Raw genomic sequence first — 27,631 nt, forward strand, 5'->3', positions numbered from 1 at the left:
CATGTCGATTGACGAAACGGGAGCGGGAGCGGTGCCGCCCACGGCGGCGGCGCCAGTGGCGCGCACGGCGACGGCGGCAATGTCAACGGGAACAACAACACCAACGGAGGCAGTACTGTCTCAAACACCAGCGGAGGACCATTTTTAGGGTATACCGCATTCTCCTCCGTTCTGTTTATTGTTTTACAATGCCTGTTAGCAATGGTTTCATTGCTATATCATGATCATATGGATGCTTGTGCTTATTATAAATTAAGCATGCTGCTACATGTTCTGTTCCTAATTTTTTAGATTATTCCCTATGATTGTCATGCCTATTGTTTTATTATTTTGGATTAAAATATGCCGAAATGTGACCATATTTCCAACAATCTAAAAACCTTATAGTTCCTTTTCGGTAGTTGGTTTTGCTGCTACTTTGAAACCGCATGCATTTGATGGTTCAAATTATAAAATATGGAAAGCACGTGCACTGTTATGATTGATAGCCATGCAATGCTTCTTTGTCTCACGAGACAAACCGACCGAAAGGCCTCTCCACTTGAGGAGGAGGCCAAATTTGAGTCGGCGAATTGCCTGTTTCGTGGGACATTGATCAGTGTACTAGCCGACAACATATTGGACGTGTATATGCACATGCCTTCGGGGAAGGAGATGTGGGATGCACTTGAGGCCAAGTTCGGTGTTTCCGATGCTGGCAGCGAGCTGTATGTCATGGAATAGTTCTATGACTACAAAATGGTCGATGACCATTTTGTAGTGGAACAGGCTCATGAGATTCACATGCTGGCAAAGGAACTTGAGAATAACCGCTGTGAATTGTCTGACATTTTTGTGGCTGGTGGCATTATTGCCAAACAGCCACTCTCTTGGTCAGATTTTGCTACTTCTCTAAAACATAAGAGACAAGAGCTCAGTGTTACTGATCTCATTGTTTCATTGGGTGTTGTGGAGAAGGCAAGGGCAAAGGACAGCCAAGGCAAAAAGTTAGAGGGAGGTTCTAGCGCCAAGTTGGTGAAGAAGAACCCTCATGCATCCCACAACAACAAGAAGAAAGTCAAGCCTGACGTCAAACCAAACGCCATTACTGCCTTTAAGAAGAAAGGCAAGGGAAAGGCCAAGCGTGACTGCTTTGTGTGCGGTAAACCTGGGCATTGGGCCAAGAACTGTCCTGATCACAAGGACAAGAAGGCTGTCACCATGGTCATTAGCGAGGGCGAGGAACATCGGGGTATGGTAATCTTTTACCTACTGTTTTCTCTGTTTTTCATTCACCTGATTGGTGGATTGATACTGGTGCTAATATTAATGTGTGTGTTGACATTTTCCTATTTTCTTCTTACCAGGTTGGGAGAGGTTCCTCCTTGTTGATGAAAACGGGTCACTTGCGGCTGATCATGGTGTTGGTACGATCGATCTGAAGTTTACTTCGGAAAAAAACCGTGCAACTCAAGAACGTGCAGCATGTCCCTTCAATAAAGAAGAATCTAGTTAGTGGCTCTCTACTGTGTAGAGATGGTTTTAGACTTGTGTTTGAGTCCAATAAATGTGTTGTTTTTAAGTATGAAACTTTTATTGGTAAAGGCTATAACAGCGGAGGCATGTTCTGCTTTTCTCTGGATGATATGTGTAATAATAAAGTTGTGAATCATATTTGTGAGAATGATGAGTCCAATGTGTGGCATTCGCGACTCTGTCATATGAATTTCGGTTGTATGATGCGCTTAGCCAACATGAGTTTAATTCCAAAATTTACTTTAGCCAAAGGTTCTAAGTGTCATACTTGTGTTCAGTCGAAATAACCTCGCAAGCCTCACAAGGCAGCAGAGGTGAGGAATTTGGCACCTCTAGAACTTGTTCGTTCAGATTTGTGTGAAATGAACAGTGTGTTGACTAAAGGTGAAAAGAAATACTTTATGACATTGATAGATGATTGCACTAGATTTTGCTATGTGTATTTGTTAAAATCAAAAGATGAAGCACTGCATTACTTTAAGATTTATAAGGCTGAGGTAGAAAACCAACTAGAGAGGAAATTTAAACGGTTGAGGTCTGATAGAGGTGGAGAGTATTTTTCCAATGAGTTTACATCCTTTTGCGAAGAGCTTGGAATTATGCATGAGAGGAGGACTCCCTATTCACCCCAGTCAAACGGGGTAGCCGAAAGAAAGAACCGCACTCTAACTGAAATGGTGAATGCCATGTTAGATACTGCGGGATTATCTAAGGAATGGTAGGGTGAGGTAATTTTGACTGCTTGTCATGCCCTGAATAAAATTCCAATGAAGCATAAGGAAGTAACACCATTTGAGGAATGAGAAAAGAAGAAGTTAAATATCTCCTATTTACGCACATGGGACTGTTTGGCAAAGGTGAATGTACCTATTGTCAAAAGGCGAAAACTTGGACCAAAAACCGTTGATTGTGTGTTCCTTGGTTATGCTATCCACAGCGTGGGTTATAGATTCGTAATAGTAAACTCTGGTATACCAGACATACGTGTAGGTACAATTTTTAAGTCTAGAGATGCTATATTTTTTTAGAATGAATTTCCCATGAAGAGTACACCTAGCACTTCTAGTCATGAACCTATTGCATCCCATGAGCACTTTGAAATGATAGAACACGATAATCAAACTGTTGAGGAAAATCCCGAGGAGAATAACATTGTAGATACTCGAAAGAGTAAGAGACAAATGATTGCAAAATCTTTTGGAGATGACTACATTGTATATCTCATAGATGATACTCCAAGAACCTTAGAAGAGGCATATTCATCTCCTGACGCTGACTATTGGAAGGAAGCAGTACACAGTGAGATGGATTCTATTATGTCTAACGGTACTTGGGAAATCGTTGAGCGTCCATATGGGTGCAAGCCTGTTGGATGCAAAAGGGTTTTCAAGAAAAAGCTTAGGCCTGATGGTACAATTGGAAAGTACAAGGCAAGGCTTGTGGCCAAGGGTTATACCCAGAAGGAAGGCGAGGACTTCTTTGATAGTTACTCACCAGTTGCTCGCTTGACCACTATTAGGGTACTGTTATCTCTGGCAACCTCTCATGGTCTTCTCGTCCATCAGATCGATGTTAAGACAGCTTTCCTAAACGGAGAGTTAGAGGAGGAGATATATATGGATCAACCAGATGGCTATGTACTAGAAGGTCAGGAGGGAATGGTGTGTAAATTGTTGAAATCCTTGTATGGCCTCAAGCAAGCACCTAAGCAATGGCATGAGAAGTTTGATACAACACTCACATCTGTTGGCTTTGTTGTGAATGAAGCTGACAAATGTGTGTACTATCGCTATGGTGGGGGAGGGGGAGTAATCTTGTGTCTATATGTCGATGACATTGATCCTTGGAACTAGCCTCAATGTGATTGAGGAGGTCAAGGACTTTCTGTCCAAAAGCTTTGAAATGAAGGACTTGGGAGTGACTGATGTTATTCTTAACATTAAGCTACTGAGAGGAGATGAGGGTGGGATTACACTTGTGCAATCTCACTATGTGGACAATGTCTTGAGTCGCTTCGGGTATAGTGACTGCAAGCTAGCTCCTACTCCTTATGATCCCAGCATGGTATAAAGGAAAAACCGAAGGATAGCAAGGGATCAGTTGAGATACTCCCAAATCATTGGCTCATTGATGTACTTAGCTAGTGCAACAAGGCCTGACATCTCATTTGCTGTTGGCAAACTGAGCCAGTTTGTTTCAAATCCGGGAGATGATCACTGGCGGGCTCTAGAAAGAGTCATGCGCTATCTAACGGGGACAATGAGTTTTGGAATTCACTATACTGGGTACTCAAAAGTACTAGAAGGGTATAGTGACTCCAACTGGATATTTGATGCTGATGAGATAAAGGCCAGAAGTGGATATGTGTTTACACTTGGAGGTGGCGCTGTTTCCTGGAAGTCTTGCAAGCAGACCATCTTAACGAGGTCAACAATGGAAGCAGAACTCACAGCACTGGATACTGCCACAGTTGAGGCCGAGTGGCTTTGTGAGCTTCTGATGGACTTGCCGGTGGTTGAAAAACTAGTACCAACAATTCTAATGAATTGTGATAATTAAACCGTCATTATTAAGGCGTACAATTCAAAGGACAACATGAAGTCATCTAGGCATGTAAAAAGAAGACTGAAGTCTATCTGAAAATAAAAAAACTCCAGAGTGATAGCACTGGACTATGTCCAGACAGCTAAAAACCTGGCAGATCAGTTTACCAAGGGACTATCACGTAATGTGATAGACAATGCATCGAGGGAAATGGGCTTGAGACCCACTTAAAGTTGCACAATAGTGCTAATCTATCCATTGTGATCGGAGATCCCGTGAATTTGGATGGTGAGACAAGCTATTGTATAACTGAGAGAAGAGACCCTTAAAAGGGCTCATTTCCAGAGTGTATTTCTCTTCTACTCTGTATGATAGGATGGCTTATGCTTTAATGTGATTCGAGTGGCTTTTCTCAAAGTAGAGATGTTGACCTACAGAACATCTTAGAAGGAACACACCTATATTAGTTCGACTGCTAGTCACGGTCTATGATATTTGGGTAATCTCTAGATACTCATGAAAGAGTCTAGAGTTTAACACATATACTCCAAACAAGAGGGGATGTAGATGACAATCTAGTATTAGTAAAGGTTCTGAGTGAAACCTGACCGCACAATACTGATAATTCAAGGCATAGTCCATTGTTCAATTGTGGTCTGATGTAGCTCTTTACCTAGGTGAAAGTTCAACTTAACAGTCTTCACCGAAACACTGGTACAATAAACAAGATAAGTCTGGAGAACTTTTCTTATGGGCTATGAAATTTGTTGGGGATTGTTAATCAAATGGGCTAGGCCCAATTAAAGTTGATTAAAATTCCACTAGCCCACAATGAATGGTAGAGACAATAATACCACCTTGAAGATTTAAAGTGGAGATGCTCAACTTAAATAGAGAGGTTAGTGAGACTCTCTGTTGACTGGTTGAGACGGTAGGAAGACCGCCACATGCGCACGCGTGCGCCGGCCGGCCGGACGTCCGGTCCGGGACGTGGCGCGGCGCGGTGTCGGCGTCGGCTCGTCCAGCCGCTGCGCCCGCCCCTTTCTTTTACAACGGCTCGGAATTGAAGGAAAGAATATTCGAACCCCCGTGATTTCGTAACGTCCATAACGATAATCGCGCGATTTGATTGCACGGTAATCTCCTCGTGATTGCATAACGTCCGTAGCGATAATCGCACGATTTGATTGCGCGGTAATCACGTAACAGAATCGCGGGATCGGGGGGGGGGGGGGCGGCGGATTCGGGTTTCCATATTTTCTCCTTCTCCTTCCCGAGGCTAGAACAGCTCTTCTCCATTCTTTTGCTCCTCCCTGGTTTTCTCGAGTTCTCGCGCTACCTCTCTGTCTCCTCGGTTCTGTCCTCTTGGGCGCACGAGAGTTCGGAACGAGCAGGCCTCCGGAACCCCTCTAGCTAGAGTACCTGCTCGGGTAGACGGGTGCTAAGGTTTTTGGGGAGTGCGTTCGTACGACTGCTCACTGCATCATGTCGACTGATGAAAACGGGAGCGGGAGCGGTGGCGCCCACGGCGGCTATGGTGCACACGGCGACGGTGGCAGCGCGCACGGCGACGGCGGCAACGTCAACAGGAACAATAACACCAACGGAGGTAGTACTGCCTCAAACACCAGCTGAGGGCCATTTTCAGGGTATACCGTATTCTCCTCCGTTCTGTTTATTGTTTTACAATGCCTGTTAGTAATGGTTTCATTGCTATATCATGATCATATGGATGCTTGTGCTTATTATAAATTAAGCATGCTGCTACATGTTCCGTTCCTAATTTTTAGATTATTCCCTATGATTGTCATGCCTATTGTCCTATTATTTTGGATTAAAATATACCGAAATGTGACCATATTTCCAACAGCAACTACCATGGAGAATACGACATCGGTTGTAACCTGGTTATGTGACCAATGTTAATATTATCTGTGTTTGTTATTGGAAATCAGGATCATTGTCCTGAACCTTGTAACTGCTGAGATATGCTCCATCAGTGCTTGAATTTTCGCTTGCTGGGTGATTCAGAGTAGCTGCTGCTATGACTCATGAATCCTGAATTGTACCTTACTGTGAACTTATTATGGTAGAAATTGAGCTGGTTATGTTGCATGTGCTCCCATGACAGGGTAGGATTTAGCTGGGATGGGGAAGAGCCTGACAGAACAATTATGGGCAGTGGGCACCCAAGTATACTTTACAAGCGTCATCGAATGGATGTAAGCATGTACTCCACATAAGAAGATGCTCCAGACGTTATGTTTGCGGCATCCCAATGTGAGATTGGATTCAGATGCCAACCTAATCCCTGAGCACTTATGCGGATCCTGCTGGTGATCTGGTGACAACAACAGGAGGTGAATGGAATGGCAATGGTGCTTTTGTATCGCCTGTCGTAGCAGCCTAGCAGAAAAATGGTGTATGCACAGTGCTGTGAACGAAGAAAATTGCAAGATTTACAGCCAAAATTGAGTTTAGATTAATGCAAGGGACAACCAAATGTGGTAACGTTGCATGCGAGTTTGGCTTGAGTGAAGGAGTAAATAACAGAGCATACCACATCATCTTTCTCTCTCCACTCAGTTTTCATATAAGTACGGTTGATACAGTTTCTTTAGTGTTGGGCCAAATGGGTCGTGGGCTTTAGGGGGAGGGGTCAAAAACAACAAAAATGGTTCACTAAGTCTATTTTTGGCCTTTTTGGACAGGATTGGAATTTTCTTTTATTTTTTAATATACTGTGCATATTCAGTATATATATGTATTTTTTTCTAAAAATCTTGGATATGCATCTGAATACCCATGAATTACGGTGGGCCCGCCCCTGCCCTCGCTCAACCAGCTCGGTCTCCCCAGCCACCCCTCGACCGCCGCCGCCGTCTCCTCGCCTTCCCGCCGGCGTGCTTCCCTGCGTGACGCCACCATCCCCGACCTCCACCCCACCGGCCTCATTAGGGTTGGCAATGGGGCAGGTCAGGGCCGGCTGGAGAGGAGAGGAGAGAGTAGAGAGGATAGTTGAGAGGAGAGGAGACTGACCTAGGTTCCTGGCCGCCAGTGTGGGGAGGAGTCATGGGCTCGACTGTCAGTGTGGAGAGGCGGTGGCATCTAGGCTCCTGGCCACCGGGTAGGGAGGCGTCGCCGACGTGGGGAGGAGGCAGCAGGAGAGGAGAGGAGACTGACCTAGGTTCCTAGCCGCCGACATGGGGAGGCGCCGCCAGCGTGGGAATGAGTCCTAGGCTCGGCTATCGGTGTCGGAAGGTGACGGCGACGTCCTGGCGACAAAGTCAATGAGGGGTCGGCACCGGCTAGCAAGGAGGCAGTGGCGGCGGTGGCAGCGTGGGCTAGAGTGGAGGTGAGGCGGTGCGGGCTAGAGGAGAGGCGACGGCGGTGGTGGCAGCGTGGGCTGGAGTGGAGGTGAGGTGGCTCGGGCTGGACGGGAGGGGACCGGCTGCCGACGATGGGAGTAGGAAGTGAGGGGCCATGCGAAGCGGCGCACGGGCGGTTGGGCGTAATAGAGATCTCGGGAAATCACTCTCCTATATAATGGAGTTATGATAGTATTGTGGTGAATGTGCTTTTTTTATGATTTAAGCTATTTTGTATCATTTACATATAGTATGAAGTTGTTCATATGAATTGTTTTCCTTTTACGACAGACGGGCACTCAAGTAGTAAAATTGATGAATCCAAGCATCGGTCTGCAAATTTATGTAAGCCCACGTGGGTCCGCTAGATTAAGCGGCATATTTCCACTCACGGAAGTTAATATGAGAAGTCCACAATTAAAAACGAAAAAGAATCGAACCAGTGGCAGTTATCAGAAGTGTTCGTAATACCTGACGCATTTATGTATGCTCAGAATTCTAACAATCAAATGCTCACTCCTGGTTCAAATTTTAGGCACGTACCAGAGAGACATGCAAGAAAATTGACAATTGTGTAGATCATCCTACAACACACCAACTAATTTTATTATTCATCCATCGTTCTTCAAATTTGACGACTAAAATTAATCAACTTTGTAAAATCAGACGGTTAGAACATATTCCATATCGACTTTCTATATATATCAGAGACTTTCTAAATTATAAATTATATTACCAACTATAGAGTATATATATAAGAAAGTACATTTCCAATTAGAAATAAGACAAACACTTTCTTATATATTAAATATTTAATATAAAACTAAATATATAATTTATAGTTAGAAAGTTTCTATAAATATGCACCATATAAATTTAAAATCGAAGCTCAATCACAATATTAGCGTGACACGAAACACCATTAGAACACCAACAATGATCCCAATAAAATAAAGCATGTGTTCATCAACATACCATAGTTGTGCTCATCGTCACATCGATGACTCTAGACCAGGGTTCTCCTTACCGTTCTTCCCGTGAAAACCACGGTACCACGGTCCCGCGGATCCCGCAAGGTAACCGCAAAAACCATAATGAATTTGAGAACAAAAATTTAAATTCAAAACCGTGCGGTTACCACGCAGTTTTGCACGGTTACCATGTAACCACGGTAAGTTCTTGCTAAAATAGCGTATGAGAACGGCGAAAACCGTGGTTTCCCGCGCGGTTTTTGCAGCCGAAACCGCGGTTACCGTGAGAAAACCGCGGTTACCGCGAGAAAACCGTGGGTGTTATGTCAAATGCAAAAAAACATTAAAAATCTTAAAAAATACATGAAAAATAGGAAAATATTTTGTGACTATATTGTGAGTTGTGACATAGGAAAAATAGGAAAATGAACATGTTTTAGGAAAACAAGAAAAATTTTCACATGACCTTTTTTAAATTCTTGATATTGCAATATACAAACATACACCTGTCAGATCCACATTGACCAAATAATTCACACCAATAACAGGTAACAACAACTTCATTTTGATTGCTGCGTCACAATTATACTTACTACCAATTATTACTAACGTATACGTATAATTTTTCTCCATACATATTTTCTATATATCCATCGTTGTATATTTGTATTTCAACGTTATGTACCATACTGTATAGTTTAAATTAATAATGACTTAACAATAAAATATTCTTAACCATCTTCCTATGAAATATTATTTGCAATAGGTATTTTTTAATTTTGTTTCCCGAAATTCTTGTTTATGATTTTTAATTACACTAGAAATACATTTTTTTCATGAATTTTTTTGACGAAACTACACTATATATCAACATATACAATATATATTTTTTTTATTAAATTTCCTCATTTTTTTAAATTCTCCTCAAATTTAAACTCGGTTATCGTGGCTTACCGAAGCCATGCCTTCGCGGAGGGCGCGGTTACCACGGTTACCGCGGCGGTAACCGCGGTAACGTAAACCCTGCTCTAGACCATTATTTCGGAAACCAAACGACGAAATCACTAACAATAAGATAAATAAATCTCTCGTAAATAGAAATGATTGTCCGGGTTATAAAAATATTCTGTTGGCACCATGTTTTCATATGACATAAGTAAATTTTTTGATCTATCAAAATGCTGCATCATTGCATAATATTTTTTTAATCACCAAAAGATATGTGCACCTTCTAATAATTACACATGAGAAAGATAACCAGTGAAAACATCACTAGTTATTTCGCCTTGTTAAAAACTACGTGATGTTTATCTTTAATTGAAAATAACTCATATGTTAATTATTTGCTATGTATTGTTCAATTTATTAATATTTGATTTAAATATCTTTTTATGTAATATAAGAAGACTCAGTGAAATTTGATTTTAAATTTAAACTTTAATTACTTGTTATTTGAGAGTTGCACAATTATTTTTCTTCATTTGATATATACAAACATTATCAATTTTTCATTTATTATAAGGAGACGCAAAGTTATATGGGATGCAACTCATTATAAAGTAGCTTTCATTAAATTTAGCTTTATAGGTTTAAATTTTGGGCTAATATTAGATAATGTAAATAAATTATTTAATTATAGTTGTCCTTGCAATGTGTTAGTATGATTCCATAGTTATTCTAAAGTTAATGTATCAATTTGCTGTTGCAATGTTTTTAAAATTTATATATAAATTTGGTGTTGCAAGTTCTAAAATTATTGTCCAAACTTGAAAACTTACAATTAAAATATGTTGTAGCCTATAATATATTTTTCAAAGCTAAAATACTCGTCATTTACATTTTTTTCTGCTATTTTGTCAGAGTTTATGTAGATAATCATAGTAACAAAATATTTGATAGAGAAACAACTTTGAATGTTTGGTTTATGTGATTATATTTGGAAAAAATTAGAATACTTATTTATATTACTAAATTGAATTATAGCGTTAACACACCTAGAGTACCAGTGACTTGTAAATGATACAAGAGATGACCTTGTACTATGTAAAAAAAAAAATTAGTATGTATGGAAGGACATTTCATCGCATGCATTAGCATCCGCTCGCCGTCCAGGTTTCGGTGGCCCATGCCATAGCAAATGTCATTCAATGCACTCTGTTGGGCAGATGAGCTGCAACTTTTCCTACTATTTCTGATAATTTTATCTCATAATATCACCAGATCCACCAGTCCTCCAGTGATACTTTTCCATTATAATCTGGCAATGTATCTGCAAGCTAGCTAGGACCACATCCATATCCATTTTCCCAAGAAAACTCAGCAAATGTGTGGTTGTATAGCTAATTAGGTAGCAGTAGCAGTGGTGACCATGAAGGGGATTGTGCGCCGGTGCTGTGACGAATCGAAGCTGCTGTGGCGCGTCGCCTTCCCGGCGGTGCTCGTGGAGGTGCTCCAGTTCTCCATCGGCTTCGTCACGGCGGGCTTCGTCGGCCACCTCGGGGTGGTCGAGCTCGCCGCCGTCACCGCCGTCGAGAGCATCTTGGAGGGCTTCGCTTACGGTGTCCTGGTACGTACGTACGTACGCTTGCGGCTTGCCGTCGCCACGCGCTCGCCGGCCGTCCCGGATCGCTGGCTGACGTGAGATGCGGATGCACGCGTGCAGTTCGGCATGGGGTGCGCGCTCGATACGCTGTGCGGCCAGGCGGTGGGCGCCGGCCGGCTGGAGTCGCTCGGCGTCTACGTCCAGCAGTCGTGGATCGTGTGCGGCGCCACCGCGCTGGCGCTCACGCCGGCGTACGCCTTCGCCGCGCCGATCCTGCGCTCGCTCCTCCGGCAGCCGGCCGACGTCGCCGCCGCCGCCGGGCCCTACGCGCTGTGGGCGGCGCCGCGGCTGCTTGCGCACGCCGCCAACTTCCCGCTCCAGAAGTTCTTCCAGACACAGAGCAGGGTCTGGGCGCTCACCGCCATCTCCGCCGCGGCGCTCGCCGTCCACGCCGCGCTCACCTACGTCGCCGTCGTGAGGCTCGGGTACGGCCTGCGCGGGGCGGCCGTCGCCGGGAACGTCTCCTACTGGCTGATCGACGCCGCGCAGTTCGTCTACCTAGTCTCCGGCCGCTTCCCGGAGGCGTGGAAGGGGTTCACCACGGCGGCGTTCAGCAACCTCGCCGCGTTCGTCAAGCTGTCACTCGTGTCGGCCGTCATGGTCTGGTCGGTAAAAATTACCTCGGATTTTATTATTATTTTTATTATTATCATTAATTTTACTACCTGAATAATAATTTTCTAGTTGTCAGTAATATTTTGATGACAATATTTTAATCATATTTATTTGATTTTTAATGTATCAAAAGCTTGGAGTTTTGGTACTACGCTGCATTGCTCATTCTTGTCGGTCTCCTTGAGAATGCCCAATTCCAGCTTGATATCATGTCAATTTGGTAAGTTTTACTAGTTAAACTTTACAACACCTGCAAATTATCGCAGATGCAAGCTTTGTAGAACCAATTTTGCCTTTGATTTACAGCATCAACTACGAGTTCTGGACCATGATGGTTGCACTGGGTTTCAGCGAAGCAGTCAGGTACAAACAGAAAGATTACATATAATACCCATTATATCGTACGGTCATGCCACACATTTACACATGCTGTCGTATTATACATCCAAAGTTTAGGAGCTTCTTATAGACATATGAAATAATTTTCCTTTTCTGAGATATTACTTAGTCTTATTATTCATGTACAGATGAGTGTTCAAACTTCTTACTACTTAATTAATACTTCCTCCGTAAAAAATATCGTTTATAAAAAAATTGGGCAAACTTCTAAAATTCTGACAATCAATTTCATGTTAGAATAAATTTACAATATACAGTAAGTTTGTGATATTATGATAGTACTTTTCAAACAAAATCTATGTATATTATTTGTTTTATATATAAACTAAGGATTTAAGAAATTATTGATGCTCGTTTTACAAGATTAACCAAATCTTTTTTAAAATGGCAAATACATTTAACTGGAGGGATAACTTGTATTTTTCATAATTAATCAATTTTAAGGTTTTTTGCAACAAGTACTGACAGTTACATGAATTAGTTTATGGCTTCACAAATACATATAAATGCCATTTTGAAAGGTTTTGTATTAATTTATTTTTTATTTAATAGTTTTTGAATTCAGGAATTGTATCTTGTGTGAAATAATAAGTTTAGTTTCGTTTTTAAGAAATAATTTAGAATTAAGGCATACAATGAAATAATAAGTTTAGTTTCGTTTTTAAGAAATAATTTAGAATTAAGGCATACAATGTTTTACCTGCATGTAGACTCATTTTTTATGATTCAATAATTTAAAGTTCATAATGAATAAATATGTAGTCATGGTCATCTTGGACTCTTAGTTTTATATGTTTAATGTAGTATTACAAAGCTATGGACACTTAATTAACGCATTAAATTTCTAGCCGTTATAATTTTGTCCGACCTAAACAAATAGTAAATTATATTAATTGCCCAATTAATGTTGAAATTTTTAACGAGGGGCTAACTAGCATACATGCAAACAAGAGAGGTTAAATTTCATTGGTCAAAACCGATCTCCTCGTTGGCTTTGACCAGCATGAAAACGATTGCGCGCGACGTAAATATACCCTTTATAAAAGAGTAAATTTACATTTAGAGTTAATTGCGGTTTGGAACCTCATTTTCTTGACAAATTTTACTTTGGACTCTTATACATATACTTTGCTTTTAGACCCTTTTCCTTGCCTTTGTTTTACTTCGTACCCCTTTTCTATTCTTCGATCCACTTTTCCATATGGAGGTAACAACTCTAACTCCATGGTTGTACCTAGGGGTGGGAATAGACCAAGACCCGTAGGTTGACTCGTAGATTCTTTCATAACCCTATTTAATTCTAAAAAATTTTAGCTCAAAACTCTGTATAATTTTATTTTTAACCCGTTTTAAACCTGCCTATTAAATTTTGTAGGTAAAATAGTTGGGTCCATTACCACCCTATTTGTAACCCTTTTCATGTCGTCACCATTGCCATGGTCAATTAATTAGTCATAGTGCTGATGGCGAGGACGTGGTTGAGCTATCAAAAACGAAAACAATTTTTTGACGATAACGTGAGACTTTTATTGATCATAGTCAAATGCATCATGGTAATTTTTTAGATAAATAATGGCTTATTGACCTTTGAAAATTATAGAAAGATGATATAGTTACTCTTAGGGAGTGATTGATTGGCCCTAAAAAAGTCAAACGACATATTTGCAAATAAAAATTAATTTGTGGATAAAACTTTTATATACGTATTCTTATCGATTTAAAATCCAAGGCTAGAAAATAATCTTCGGTGAAAAACTCTATAATTAATCAACTTTAAATTTAAGGTTGAAAATTTAATTTTGGCTTATAAGTATAAGCAAAAGAAAAAAGGGTGGTGCTTAGATAACTCCCACCCTCTAGATAGCTAGACATTCATATAACATATGATTATTAAAAAAGGAAAAATTGCGACACTACAACCAAGATTAATCTTTATTCTCAAAACCCCACCAATGCAACAGTTAAACCATGAAAAAAGCTTTTGTAGAAATTACCTCAAAAAAGAGAACGACATGTTACATGTTAATATTGTCATGATCTTATCAGTAAAGACCATACCATAGGTTTCTACGATAGAGGAAATAAACTTAGACTATAGACCGTGCCTTTAACAAGAAAAACAAACGCTATTGCCATAGACAACTAGCTGGATAGAGCTAGTGATTTTAAATGTCGAGTTCAGGAACAAATACTCAAAAATTCCCATAAGTCCTAACCCCTAATTCTGAGATGAGACCTCCACCACCGGTCTTTAGATTTCTACCTAGCAATGACTATGGCATGAACAAGACAATAGCTCCATACACTATCCTTTAAATCTATGTAAATAGGAAAACAATTTCTCTGATTTAAGTTAGAGCGACGTTTATGTTGATATAAGAGCCCCACCGTCCATAGGCTCACATGTCAGTGGCCTAAGCCCCTAGAGTTTGCAAAGAGCTTTTAAGTTGTCATCGTAAAAGATACCTAGACTTGAGGACCAAGTTGACTCTCAATCCATAGGTTATAGTGAAAGCCTTGATAATAAATTAAGATACTGCATGCCGAGGTGTATACTTGGTAGTCGTTGGTGGTCAGATCTCAAGGGAGAAGGAAATGCGACTCCCGTGTTCACTTTGTTGCCAGCCAGTTCATCTCGTTGTAGGGAGCATTTAAGTATTTGCCACTCATATGCCACTCCTGTGAGTGGTTTTAATTTTTTGCCACTCTCATGTGTATATGACATATGGGTCCGAACCCACATGTTATAGACATATGGATTAGTTACACTTATAAGTATGGCAAGTAGTTAATTTTCCCCGCTGTAGATGCCAAGGTGTATAGCTGGTAGTCGTTGGTGGTAAGATCTCGAGGAAGAAGGAAATGCTACTGTCGTGTTCACTTTGTTGCTAGCCAGTCTATCTCAGGCCGTAGGCAGCCATGTCAATCCAATATTCAGCTTCAACAACATGCCCACGACACCACCCCGGCAAGGGTACTAATTTCACAGGATTACGTTTTCCACCCTTTTGCATTTCCATAATCTTATTCAGTGTAGGTTCTATGTTTTCGAGAGCTCTGGATGAACTCAATGCTATAAGCCCTTAAGACTAGTTTTAATATATATATATATATTTATATAAGTCACACAAATAAACATGAGTAATATAATATACAACTACAAAATTGAAATATTAAAATAGTATTAATATCTTAAATTGTTGATGAGAAATATTCATGGTTCCTTTTCGAGCACCTGATAAATGCTTATTAGGCAACATTTTATAACAATTCTTGATTTGGAAGTAAATTAGAAATTGAATAGCAACACAAATACCCAACCCAAAAAAGTACTATACCGGTTGACGCTTAGCTCATGGTCGACATCTGGCGCTGAAAAATGACAATTAGGCAATCAACCAATATTATTGTGGCCATAAAAAATAAAATCAGACTTCAGTGGTCATGGCTCTTGAATGGATAGATAATACTCCCCATCTTCATTTACCTGTTACCGTTCGATCATTATTGTTTTATCTTTAACGATTAATAATATTTAATGATCAATTGATAATAAATAAAAATTATAATGTTATATATTTATACGTCATATATCACTAGTGTAACAAATTTTTCGACATACATAATAATTTTTCAAAGGAAAATCAATTGATCAAAATAACTAGTGCAATTACTTAAATTATCGTAACTAGTGTCAATTATTTTAAACCAGAAGTATGATTATATTACATCTATTTTATATTATAAGATTTTCTAGCCTTACCTTAATTTATCAATTGATGGATATATATAATTTATATATACGTCTAGATTCATTATTGGTGGACTAGAATAACATATCACCGATCACCAGAGCAGACGAGTCCAGGACTCAACTTTTCTCTAACTTAGAACTTGTTTAGTTTGCAAAAAGATTTTGTAAAGACATCACATCAAAATTTTAAACACATATTTGAAGTATTAAATGTAGTCTAATGACAAAACAAATTTTAGATTCTGTCTGGAAATCGCGAGATGAATCTTTTGAGTCTAATTAATCTGTCATTAGCACGTATTGTTTACTGTAGCACTTATGACTAATCACGTCCTAATTAGGCTAAAAAAGATTTGTCTCACTATTTTCCTCATAACTATGTAATTAGTTTTAATATTTATGTATATTTAATTCTTTATTTAGATGTCTGAAAATTCGATGTGATGTTTTTAGGAAAAAATTTTGGGAACTAAACAGGGTCTTAACTTTCCATGACTTGGTTGCTTACGTGGGTCTAATGGTCGTGGAACCCATATGTCAGCCTCTATTTTAGAAAAAAATATAAATGAGAGGGTCTGGTTCCGTTGACTTAGGAGTTGTTTAGATGTGCTAAATTTTTTAGCCCCATGTCACATCGAATGTTTGGACACTAATTTAAAGTATTAAACATAGACTAATAAAAAAACTAATTTTATAAATAAGTGGTAATCCACGAGACAAAATTTTTAAGCCTAATTAATCTATAATTAGAGCATGTTTACTATAGCATCACGTAGGTTAATTATTGATTAATTAGGCTCAATATATTCGTCTCGTGAATTAGTCCAAGATTATAAATAGATTTAATTAATAGTCTACGTTTAATATTTATAATAAACGTTTATGAGACAAGAGATAAAAATAAATCCCTTGTTACATACACCAACTCCTGGTCAGTACCGCAGTAGGCAGCCAAAGCCGGATTGGACTCAGGCAGTCTGGCAGACGGACTAGTGACCCCATGTGCCATGGTCAGTCAGGGACAGAGGGATCAGCCCCGTCTGGCCGTCTTGGGACTCCTTCCGGCGGTCGCTGCCGACCAGTGTCACGGCGTAGCAGGGCACGTGCACGCATAGGAGTCCTGAACGACTGGGGATGAATTCCGTAGTGAGCAACATAAGTTAACTTATTCGACATTAGTATATAATTAATTAATTATTAAAATATATAAAATAGACTAATATGATTTTTAAAGCAATTTTTTATAGAATTTTTTTTAAATATATATCGTTTAGCGGTTCGAGAAGCGTAAAAAGATATCTTAATGAAATTGCCGTGCATACGACGAAGACGTACGATTTCAGCTGGTGTCACCCGGGCGCTGTGCCTTCGCCAGCGCCGTTACGAAGGAACTACTCGTATCTTACGAAAGAAATCGTGTTTCACCTTCCCGAGGCTACCTAGAAATACATATGGATCACCCGAATTCCTGCGACAGGGGTTGTAAGGCCCTATTCATTGTAAAGAAAACATAAAGATCTAATTTATAAGGATTGGATTTCTTCCAACGTCATTTAGTCAGTAGGAACGAAGCGTAAGAAAATCAATTTTTTTCTTTTCCTAGAGAGAACATAAAAAAAATTTATCCACCTAAACCTCTTGAAAAACTTTGTGTGTATTACTGTCACATACATATTCCTCTACTTTTCTTATTTCTATGGATTGAAATTCATTCAAACCGAATAATTCCTTGTTCTTTAAAAGTAAAAATGGCTAAAGGAAGTCCAAAATTTGGCAATACACACAGGTGGAAAGTGCAATTCACTCTTCAATTTTATAGAACACCCTGAAAAGTATTTGAATCAATTTTTTTGTCTGCTTCATCAGTGTGAGGGTATCAAATGAGCTTGGTGCGAGAAGACAAAAGGAAGCAAAGTTCTCAGTGGCGGTGGCATCCTTGACATCCGCCATGATCGGCACCATTTTCATGTCCATTTTCTTCATTTGGAGAACAAGCTTGCCTAGGCTTTTCAGCAACGACGAGGAAGTGGTAGAGGGAGCTGCAAGATTGGGATATCTTCTCGCTGTCACTGTCTTATTTGGCAACATCGGTCCTGTCCTTTCAGGTATTTAACACAAACTAAATAAATGTTCAAGAATCTGGAATAACTGTTTGGATTTTTTTTCGCATAATTGCAAATGAAAAAAATATCAATAGAACTTTTATAAACATATTCTTAGCGATCTAAAAGAGAATGCTAAAAAATAAGTTTCAGTGGGTTTATAAACGTAAGTAGAAGTGAAAAGATGAAGACGATGCACTCTTCTTTCTGTTCATCTGAACACACATGTATATGAACACCACAAAAATTTCGGTCCATGTCTTTTTTGCTTCTTATGTTAAGGTAAATTTTAAATTTTTAACATTAAATTTGAAGTTAGTTGATTTTAGGGTTTTCAACCGATGTTTTTTTTTTCAGCTTTTGTTTTTAGATCACTAAAAATACGTATATAAAAGTTTTATTTATAAATTATTTTTTGTTTGTAAATATATCCTTTGTTTTTTCCATAAAAAGGCCAAATATCACCCCTTTTAACTCTGCAACTTTGCAGGTGTGGCAGTAGGAGCAGGTTGGCAAATGCAGGTGGCATTTGTGAACATTGGTTGCTACTACTTGGTGGGCATCCCATTTGGGGTTCTGTTTGGCTTCAAGCTAAAGCTTGGTGCCCTGGTATGACGTTTCTACCTGTACTCTTCTACTCATTTAGCTTCTATGATCACCATTGCTTATGTTCCAATTCTATTTTTCAGGGAATATGGATGGGCATGTTGGCAGGCACTTCACTCCAGATGGCCATAGTTCTTTTCATTATCATGAGAACAAAGTGGGAGGCACAGGTATCATAACTGTTAAAAGAAATTATCTCTGTTCAAGCGTAAATAGTTACATATGTGTATTGATGAAGGAAGTTTGTTGCAGGCAATATTGGCAGAAAAAAGAATCAGTGAGCTAGGAGGACAACGAGCGACAATTGACAGAACATAATTGTACAGATGACCATTGAACTCCTAAATATTTGGAGATTGGATTACAGACGTCCTAGAAATTAAACTAAAGAATTTACATGTCCCAACAAGATCAGGTGTAGGACTTTCTATATCTTTATAAAATTAGACTAATATGTTTCCTTAATTTATTGATCAGATAATAAGAATGGAATTAATTCTGAACTTTTTTGAAGATTATTTTTTAAACTTATGATCTGTCACAGTTGTGAATTTTTGCATGTAGTTAAAATTAAAAAGGTTAATAACTAGCATTCAATGTAAAAGGCAAGTACCTACTATGGGTGAAATTTTGGATAATAGTGCTACGTGCATCAACACATTTATAACTGCCAGGCATATTACTCCCTCAATTTATTTACATTTGGCACGTTGATCTTTTGATATACATTTTTGTCATTTGTTTGGATCCAAAAGTTGATAATATCAAACATAAGAAATCAAAGAGAGCACTACTAAAATCTTTATGGAACAAGTTAACAGTCCGGACTCCGGAGTAGGCATTAGAGTATTTCCTAGGCATTTCCATTCCTTCGTCCATTTTCTCTTATGTGAGCCATATATATTCATCTATTAGTGCCAAGAGCTGACTGTCATAATTCAATTCCATCCTCTTTCTAGAAGACCAACAGGCATATATAGGGACATGTTTACCACATGGGCTATATATATGTTTTCTAACTCACTTTTTTTCCCAGAGAAGGGTATTTTTTTACCTGTCACTATATCTAATCAGATATATGCAACCTTTTTAAATTGAAAATTTAGTCCAAGTAGACAACTTAGGCCCTGAAATAACCCTATTTGAAATTGGCCTAATCATCTAGGACACCGGCCATGTTCGTCTCTCTCCTTCCTAACTCCACGTTCCCTCGTTTTTTACGCGCGCTTCCCAAACTGCTAAAAAGTGTATCTTCTAAGAAAAATTTTTATAGGGAAATTATTTAAAAAAAAATCCTATTAGTCTATTTTATATTTTTTATAATTTTCTAATTAATTAATCATATACTACTCTATTAGTACGTTTTCAATGCTAAATAACTAACCCCCGTTCCCCTCTCGCCAAATGCGGCCACCATGTAGCCAATTTTAGGCATGCATATGCCTACCAAATTCATGTACTATCATGTCACATACTAAGTGCGTGTGCCCATGGAAGTCAAAATTTTATTTGGAATTAAACAAACCAATAGAAAATCCCATATTGACATATGTAAAACCATAATTGTTTTTCTCATATCGCCACCCTATTACGTATTTTTAGGACAATGAAAAATCTTAAGTTTTTGGCCTTACCACTAGAGCTAGGTTTAGACAGTGAATTGTTATAACATAAAAGCACGAGTATAGACAGTCCCAATTCTAACATACTAAAAAGAAAGAATTTAATGTGATTGATTTTGCACATTATAGATAATTCCACAACAAAAATTAATGAGTAGTGAAAGTTATATCTTATCTTTGAGAAGTCAGAACAGTATATTTTAATGGAGGGAGTAGAATATTAAGCGTGTTTTTTTTGTCAAATTAGTTCACAAACCTGATAGGTGCTGGTTGAGAACCACTCATAAGTACCGTATTTCCAACCAGCATCCCGAAGGCTAGGTCATTGGTGCCGGTGGTAGAATAGACACCTTTGTTGTCACACCGCGAGTTTGTGTCGTAAGCCTAAATTCGTAAAAGAAATTGTTAAGTAACAATTAGCCTAACAAACTCAGGAAAACCCCTCTAAAGGAATTAATTTAATTAAATTGAAGTTCGCAAATCATTAACTGGATTTAAATTCGAATTACAGAGTATAAAATTTCGCTCCAAAATGTTTATTTAAAAATCGGTAAAAAGTGAGGCTTTTCTTTTTCCTCCCTTTGTCTTTCTTTTTTCTTTTCTTTTTCCGAATTGGGTCAGCCCAATTCTCCCCTTCCTTTTCCTCTCTTTGTTTCCTCCCTTCCTCTCCCAGCCCAGCCGAGTTGACCCAACTCCCTCCTCCTCCCCGCGCGCGCCACCCCTCCTCCATAGAAGGGCCGCCTTGGCCCAGCTTGCCCGCGCTCGCGCGCCCACAGGTCCGCGCCGCCTCCCTCCTCCTCCCCTCCTGGCCCAAGCCAAGCCGCACGCCGTCACCGCCGTGGCCGACTCGGTCTCCTCCCCCGCAACCGCCGCCGCCGTGTGAGCCGCGGAGTCCGCAACCACCCCGTCCGCCCTAGCCGGTCTCCCTGCACCATAAATACCCCGCCCTCTCACGCCACCGCCTGTTTTTCTCCATCTCAGCTGTCGATCCCGCCGCCGGTCGACGCCCGTCGCTGACAACCCACATCACTACCGCCGCCTCGTCCTCACCGACCCTCTGCCGTCCGTGCCGCCGCCGGTGAGCAATCCCACCGTCCTCCTCCCTCTTTTCTCCTTCTCTAAGCGCCGCCGCCCCCGCTGGTGCCATCCCCGTGCACTTGTGCACCCCGGCTGCCGCCATCTTCCCGGCCGCCGCTGTCGTCATCACCTCGTGATCGCCGAGATGCCGCCGTCAACTCTCGTTGCCGTCGGTTCCCGCGTGTCGACGCTACCTCGCCGCTGCCACGCCAGTGACCGTCGTCGTCGTGCCCCTCCCTGTCGCACCCGTTCCTCGCGTCGCCGCCACGTGCCACCGCCGGCGTCGTCGACTCCTCGGTGCGCCGTCACCCTCTTGCACTGCTGCCCCACCCGCTGCTCGACGTGCGCCGTCGCCGTTTCCTGGCCCGGTCGCCGTTGTCCTTCTCACGCCGCCGCCTCGTGATGCTGTCCCTTGCGCCGCCACTTCGCCCCGCGCCGCCCCTACTATCGCGCCGGTCAAGCCTGAGCGCGCCGACCACGCTGTCTTCCCCCGCTCCCTTGTTCCACCGATGGGACCCACTTGTCAGCCGCCCCCTCTCTCTCTCCTCTCTCTCCCGCCGACCAGTGGGGTCCCATCGTCAGTCGACCGCCCCTCCCTTTCTCTCTCTCCTCCAACTTGGGCCCACTTGTCAGTCGCTCACTCCATTCATCTCACACTGATGGTTGGACCGTGCCAGGCGCCTCCTCTCCCCTCGCTGACATCAGCGCCTTGCTTTATTGCGGAATAATTGATTAGGACTTTCTGTTTTGTTAAAAAAACCTAGAGAACTTCTAAAATTCATAACAAATTCATCCGGCTTCCCCTTAAGTCCATTAGAATTTCATTAAATTCATAAAATTGCCAAAAAAGCATTAAAAATACTTTATTGTATTGTTTCAGTAGAGTTTGTGCCTGTTTTATTTATTTTTGTGCTTTGTTCGCTTAGATTTGGATCCCGTCAATGCGCCGATTTACTTCGAAATCGTCGCCGAAGTACCCTAGGGACCAGAACAAGGCAAGTGGCATTCATCTTTGATCATATTGAACCTATTATTGCAAAATCCCTGCTTTATTTATTCAAACATGCATTGTTTCAATTAAAGTTTTTATTGTATCTATTTTTCGGGTAACCTATGATTATGCCGTTGTTTCTCCATCTTTATTTGTGTTATAACATGGGTAAATTGAATAGAGATTAGGCCTAGGTTAATGCTTTGCCATGCTTAGAACAAGTAGCTTATGGGATCACACATTAATCATTATTAGTTCTGAATTGCTGCTGATGATGATTTAATATCAGGTTGGGGTTAATGCCAACTAAAATATTAATAATGGTGGGTTGTGGGTGTATGGTTTTGAGAGTCGCACCCATGACGATTAAGGATCGGTTCGTAGGAAACCATGAAAGTTATTTCCGTGCTAACCACAAGCCAGAATGGGCAATGGTGTGATTTGAAGTATAATAGCAAACTATTCGACGCACCCAGGCTAGGATGAGCTTGATGGAATATGGATGGGGATCGTGGTGTAACGATGACCTATGTTGCTTCCGGATTTGTCTAGGCACAAGATGGGCTACCCGCCTTGGTTTAACGGGGGAGCAAATCCTGCAGTGTGGTGCGATTGAAAAGGGAGGGTTATGCGGCGGGTCTTATCACAGTTTCCTATCCGGTATCCGCTATGTCATGGTGGTATGTCGGCACACGTTCAAGTGTAGTGGGACTGTGTCTTTTGGGTACAGTAGTACTAAACCTATTCAAATAGCCATGCCCGCAGTTATGGGGCGAATTATCAGATTCACTGTGATTAGTTGAACCTTTAATGACTTGAGTAAATTGGCTTTCACTTGGGACTACTGCAGCATGGTGTAACGTTATGTAGTGGTTGAGTCTGTTGCAATATGGTGTAACGTTGGATAGTGATGTTGGTACTTTACAAATGTTATTTATTTACTTACTTATTACCTTTCTGTTTAAATCTCTGTTAGTTATTAAATGCTGCTTTATTTTAATTAACCTTATCTTATTCCTTGCGATCCTTTGCATCATTTATTACTTCTATTCCATGCTACTTGTTGAGTACGGTGGTTTGTAGTCAGCCTTGCATAATTTCCCCCTTTAGAGCTAGAGGTTGAATCCGATGGAGTTGGTTCTCAGGAGTAAGTTGTTCGCCGTCGAAGTGTTTCCTATGGACTCGAGCCGTGCTACGCTGAAGCTAGTATGCGTTATCTTTCGGCTGTATTTTTCATTAGTTTAAGTGTTATTTCAATGTAAAAGGCAAGTACCTACTATAGATGAAATTTTGGATAATAGTGTTACATGCATGGACAGATTTATAACTGCCAGGCGTATTTAATTTAATACTCCCTCAGTTTATTTGCATTTGGCACGTTGATCTTTTGATATACATTTTTGCCATTCGTTTGGATCCAAAAGTTAATAATATCAAACATAAGAAATCAAAGAGAGCACTACTAAAATCTTTATGGAACAAGTTAACAGTCCGGACTCCGGAGTAGGCATTAGAGTATTTCCTAGGCATTTCCATTCCTTCGTCCATTTTCTCTTATGTGAGCCATATATATTCATCTATTAGTGCCAAGAGCTGACTGTCATAATTCAATTCCATCCTCTTTATAGAAGACCAACAGGCATATATAGGGACATGTTTTCCACATGGGCTATATATGTTTTCTAACTCACTTTTTTCTTCCGAGAAGGCTATTTTTTTACCATGTCACTCTATCTAATCAGATATATGCAACCTTTTTAAATTGAAAATTTAGTCCAAATAGAAAACTTAGGCCATCAAATAACCCTATCTGAAATTCACCTAATCATCTACAACACCGGCCGCGTTCGTCTCTGTCCTTCCTAACTCCACATTCTCTCGTTTTTCACGCGCGCTTACCAAATTGCTAAAATGTGTATTTTTTGTGAATATTTTTATAGGGAAAATATTTTTACAAAATCTTATTAATCTATATTATTTTTTATAAATTTCTAATTAATTAATAATATACTACACTGTTACTACGTTTTTCATGCTGGATAACTGATCCCCGTTCACCTCTCAGCGAACGCGGCCACCATGTAGCCAATTTTAGGCACGTAATCCTTCCGAATTCATGTTCTATCATGTCACATGCTAAGTGCGTGTGCCCATGCTTGCAATAGAAGTCAAAATTTTATCTGGAATTAAACAAACCAATAGAAAATCCCATATTGACATATGTAAAATCGTAATTGTTTTCCTCATATCGCCACCCTATTAAGTATTTTTAGGACAATGAAAAATCTTATGTTTTGGGCCTTACCACTGGAGCTAGGTTTAGACAGTGAATTGTTATAGCACTAGCGATATATAATCGTGCTAACGCTATGATATCATAATATTTATATATATCATTTAATTTTATGCTAGTTAAATTACTTTTTCTAAAATACACCTAATTGCACTTTTAATTTGATTCAAGTCATATATGAAACATATATGTACTAATGAATGGTGACATTTGATGATAAAAATCAATTAATTGAAATAAAGTTTATGTTTCGGACATTACACAATTTTATGTATCATAGTCATATTCAACAAAAAAAAATCATGACCATATGTGACATATGTGTATCATCCACCATGCTATGGAGGCTTGTATATACTAAAGATGGGCTGTATCATCCACCATGCTACGTAGGCTTGTGTATACTCAATATGGGTTAAATAGGAATATTTTTAAAGATGTGCGTATGACTTTTTAATACAATTCAATTAGGACATGTCAACGATTGGTGTCGGCAATAAACTTATAAGGTGGCTACCAAGCTCGGAATTCGATGGTTAATGATGAAGAGGGAGAGAGTTTACCCAGGTTCAGGCTCTAGACGTGGCGAGATAATACCTTAGTCCTACTTGGCGATTGTATTATGCAGATGAATCTCTCTTGCCCTCAAGGGGGCACCCTGTACCCCTTATATAGTGGGGAAAGGGTTACAGATATGATAGAGTCCTAATCTAGTAAGACTAAGATCTATCCCAATTCGGTTATGGTTCGGGTCCGAAGTACACAGCGAGCAATCCGGTACGCACCGGACTCCCCACCAATACCATACAGATATATTCTCCTTCCTATTTAGTACCCCGTTGACCGTACGTATTTGTATAGTCTCCAGATACCCCCGGTATAGGTATCCCACAGCAGCCCCCGGAGTCATCCATAGCAGCACAAGTCATCCATGCAGATCGTTGATCATAAGGTGCATCCCAGCGCTATATGCTTGACATTACCCGAGTGCTCTTCAGGCGCTCCCCAAGTGCTTCCCGAGTGATTCCGAGTACTCTGTGATGATTGTAGAGGCTGTGGATGGCTCCAAACGGAAGAAGACATTAGGTGCATTGAAGATGCACGAAATAGGTGTAGCCCCGACTCTATGCTTAAATGCGTAACAATTAAACATAGAGTCATCTATGGACTGTTACCTAGCAGGTTTTTTCCCACTCGAGTTGCCCTGTTTCAAATGCTTCCGGACTCGAGTGGTTTGGAAATGATTTTGTGCTGTGCTTCCCCAGACATACAGCCTTCAGCTATGTTCTGCCCATGGGATAGGTTGAGCCGACTGGCTTAACCATTACAGCCGAGTAGTTAGTACCGAGTATATTCGAACTTACTCAAATTTTAGGCACAGGCTAAGGAGCGCAGTTAAGTGCCATGGGCGATATCAACTGACGCCTGCCCGAGTGCGGCCATGGGCCCATAACATAGGCGTACCGTTGATTCCCGATTTTGAAGGAAATCATGAATTTTATATTACCGCTATAAAACTTGTAACGTTCCTTAAAAATAGCATGGTATCCATTATGCCAGCACCAAAAATTTTGGCCCGCTTTGCCCGTAGGGGAACATAACAATACTTAGCCCAGTAATGAAATTTTCTAGCCGTTAGGTCCAGCAGCGGCCCATTTAAGCCTCCCGTTACCCCGTCCATTCATCTTCTTCTCCGTCGTGCTAATCACTGTAACCCCAATTTGCTTTAGCAATCTCGCGCTCACCGAACCCTAGCCTCCGCGCCCAGAGCTCCAGCCTCTCCTCCACCCATCGCACCCGCGCTTCCCCGGTGGATTCAGGAAAGACGCTACCGCTACATGCCTGGCAGTCTTCCATCATCTTTGATCAGAACCTCTCCATCCTCTGCGGAGCCGGCCTGATTCAGAGCAAGGAAGTAGCCGGGTTCTGCAGCGCTCTCGGTGAGGAGTTTCCTACCCCCGACTCGCGGGAAGTGGTAGTTTTTGAACCTTTCTTTAAGCGGGGTTTCGGGCTGCTGGTGTCCTCCTTCTTTCGGGGTTTGTTGGATTTTTATGGGATCGAACTCCCATTATTTGAATCCCAATTCCATTGTTTAGATCGCAGTGTTTGTATACACTTACGAAACGTTCCTTGGAATCCCCCCTCAATTCAACATTTTCTGCCATTTGTTCGCCGTTAAGCCCCAACCGAACCGGAATCATCCATCGGTGGTGGGCGACGCCGGCATTCAGCTCCATGAGGGGAGCAAGAAAGCTTGGCTATCTCTGCCCACGAAAACGTCTCTCAAGGGCTGGCATGCGACATGGTTTTATTGTTCCAACCTTGCCGACTCCCTTCCTCCCTTCGTTGGCCACGCCCTAGTAGCTCAGGAGGCCTGGTCGTCTCTTCCGACTGTTGAGGAGATGCCGCAGGTGAACTCTCTCCTCAACCTGATCGAGAACTTGAAGACTGCCGGCCTAACCAGCGTTTGGGTAACTTGGCATTTCATCCATCGTCAAATCCAACCTCTTAAGGACTGGGTCTGATTCGCTTTCGATTACATCGGGAGTGATGACCCAACTTAGGAGACCGCGGAGACACTTCAGCCGGTGGATATCCTATCGCGAGCCTGCAGGCTATTTGCTCCGAACACCACCATCCCGGCCGATGCCTCCGGCCTTCCATCTCTGTCCAATGCAAGGAATGCCCCACCGCCGGTGAGTCCTCCTCTTTTTTGAAGATTCGTTTTCTACTTCTCGGGTATTCACCTCAACCCTTCGTAACTTGACCCTTGTCATGCCTATAGGACCCACACTAGTTCCTGTCCTACCCCCCAAGTCGGGCGCTGCTCGTGCTCAAAAGGGGGTCGGAAGCTTCGATTGACGAGCTGACCGCCAAGAGGATGGCGTTTGACCCAGACGCCGAGCTTGCCTGGGTGCCCGAGGATGACGACGCTCCTACCCTGGCTCGCTCTCCAAGCCCACCTCCTTTGAGACGCTTGAGGAGGTCCACCTTCAAGATGGGATCAAGGTAACACGACTCAACATTTTTGCCATGATCTGAGAAGGACTCTTATGTTTGCCAGAGTCATATCGACTAGTTTCTTCGTTAGGAAATCAAGCGACATCGATCCGGCCGCACCAACCGGGCCCAGGGACGCTCAGCCCCTGGGTCCGTCGGCAGCCGTGCTTCC

At 41.2% G+C, this 27,631-nt stretch overlaps 1 protein-coding gene across 1 annotated transcript; it reads left to right on the forward strand.

Annotated features, from left to right (window-relative positions):
- The first annotated feature begins 10,765 nt into the window (after positions 1-10,765).
- Positions 10,766-19,177, forward strand: LOC102702092 (protein DETOXIFICATION 29-like). Its single transcript, XM_040528373.1, has 8 exons — positions 10,766-10,964; positions 11,061-11,605; positions 11,749-11,835; positions 11,922-11,978; positions 17,635-17,873; positions 18,361-18,479; positions 18,560-18,646; positions 18,729-19,177. The coding sequence occupies exons 1-8, from the start codon at positions 10,767-10,769 to the stop codon at positions 18,792-18,794; spliced, it is 1,398 nt and encodes a 465-aa protein (XP_040384307.1). The 5' UTR covers position 10,766; the 3' UTR covers positions 18,795-19,177.
- Positions 19,178-27,631: the final 8,454 nt, after the last annotated feature.

The sequence above is a fragment of the Oryza brachyantha genome, chromosome 10, assembly GCF_000231095.2.
Source record: "Oryza brachyantha chromosome 10, ObraRS2, whole genome shotgun sequence".
Classification (NCBI taxonomy): Eukaryota; Viridiplantae; Streptophyta; class Magnoliopsida; order Poales; family Poaceae; genus Oryza; species Oryza brachyantha.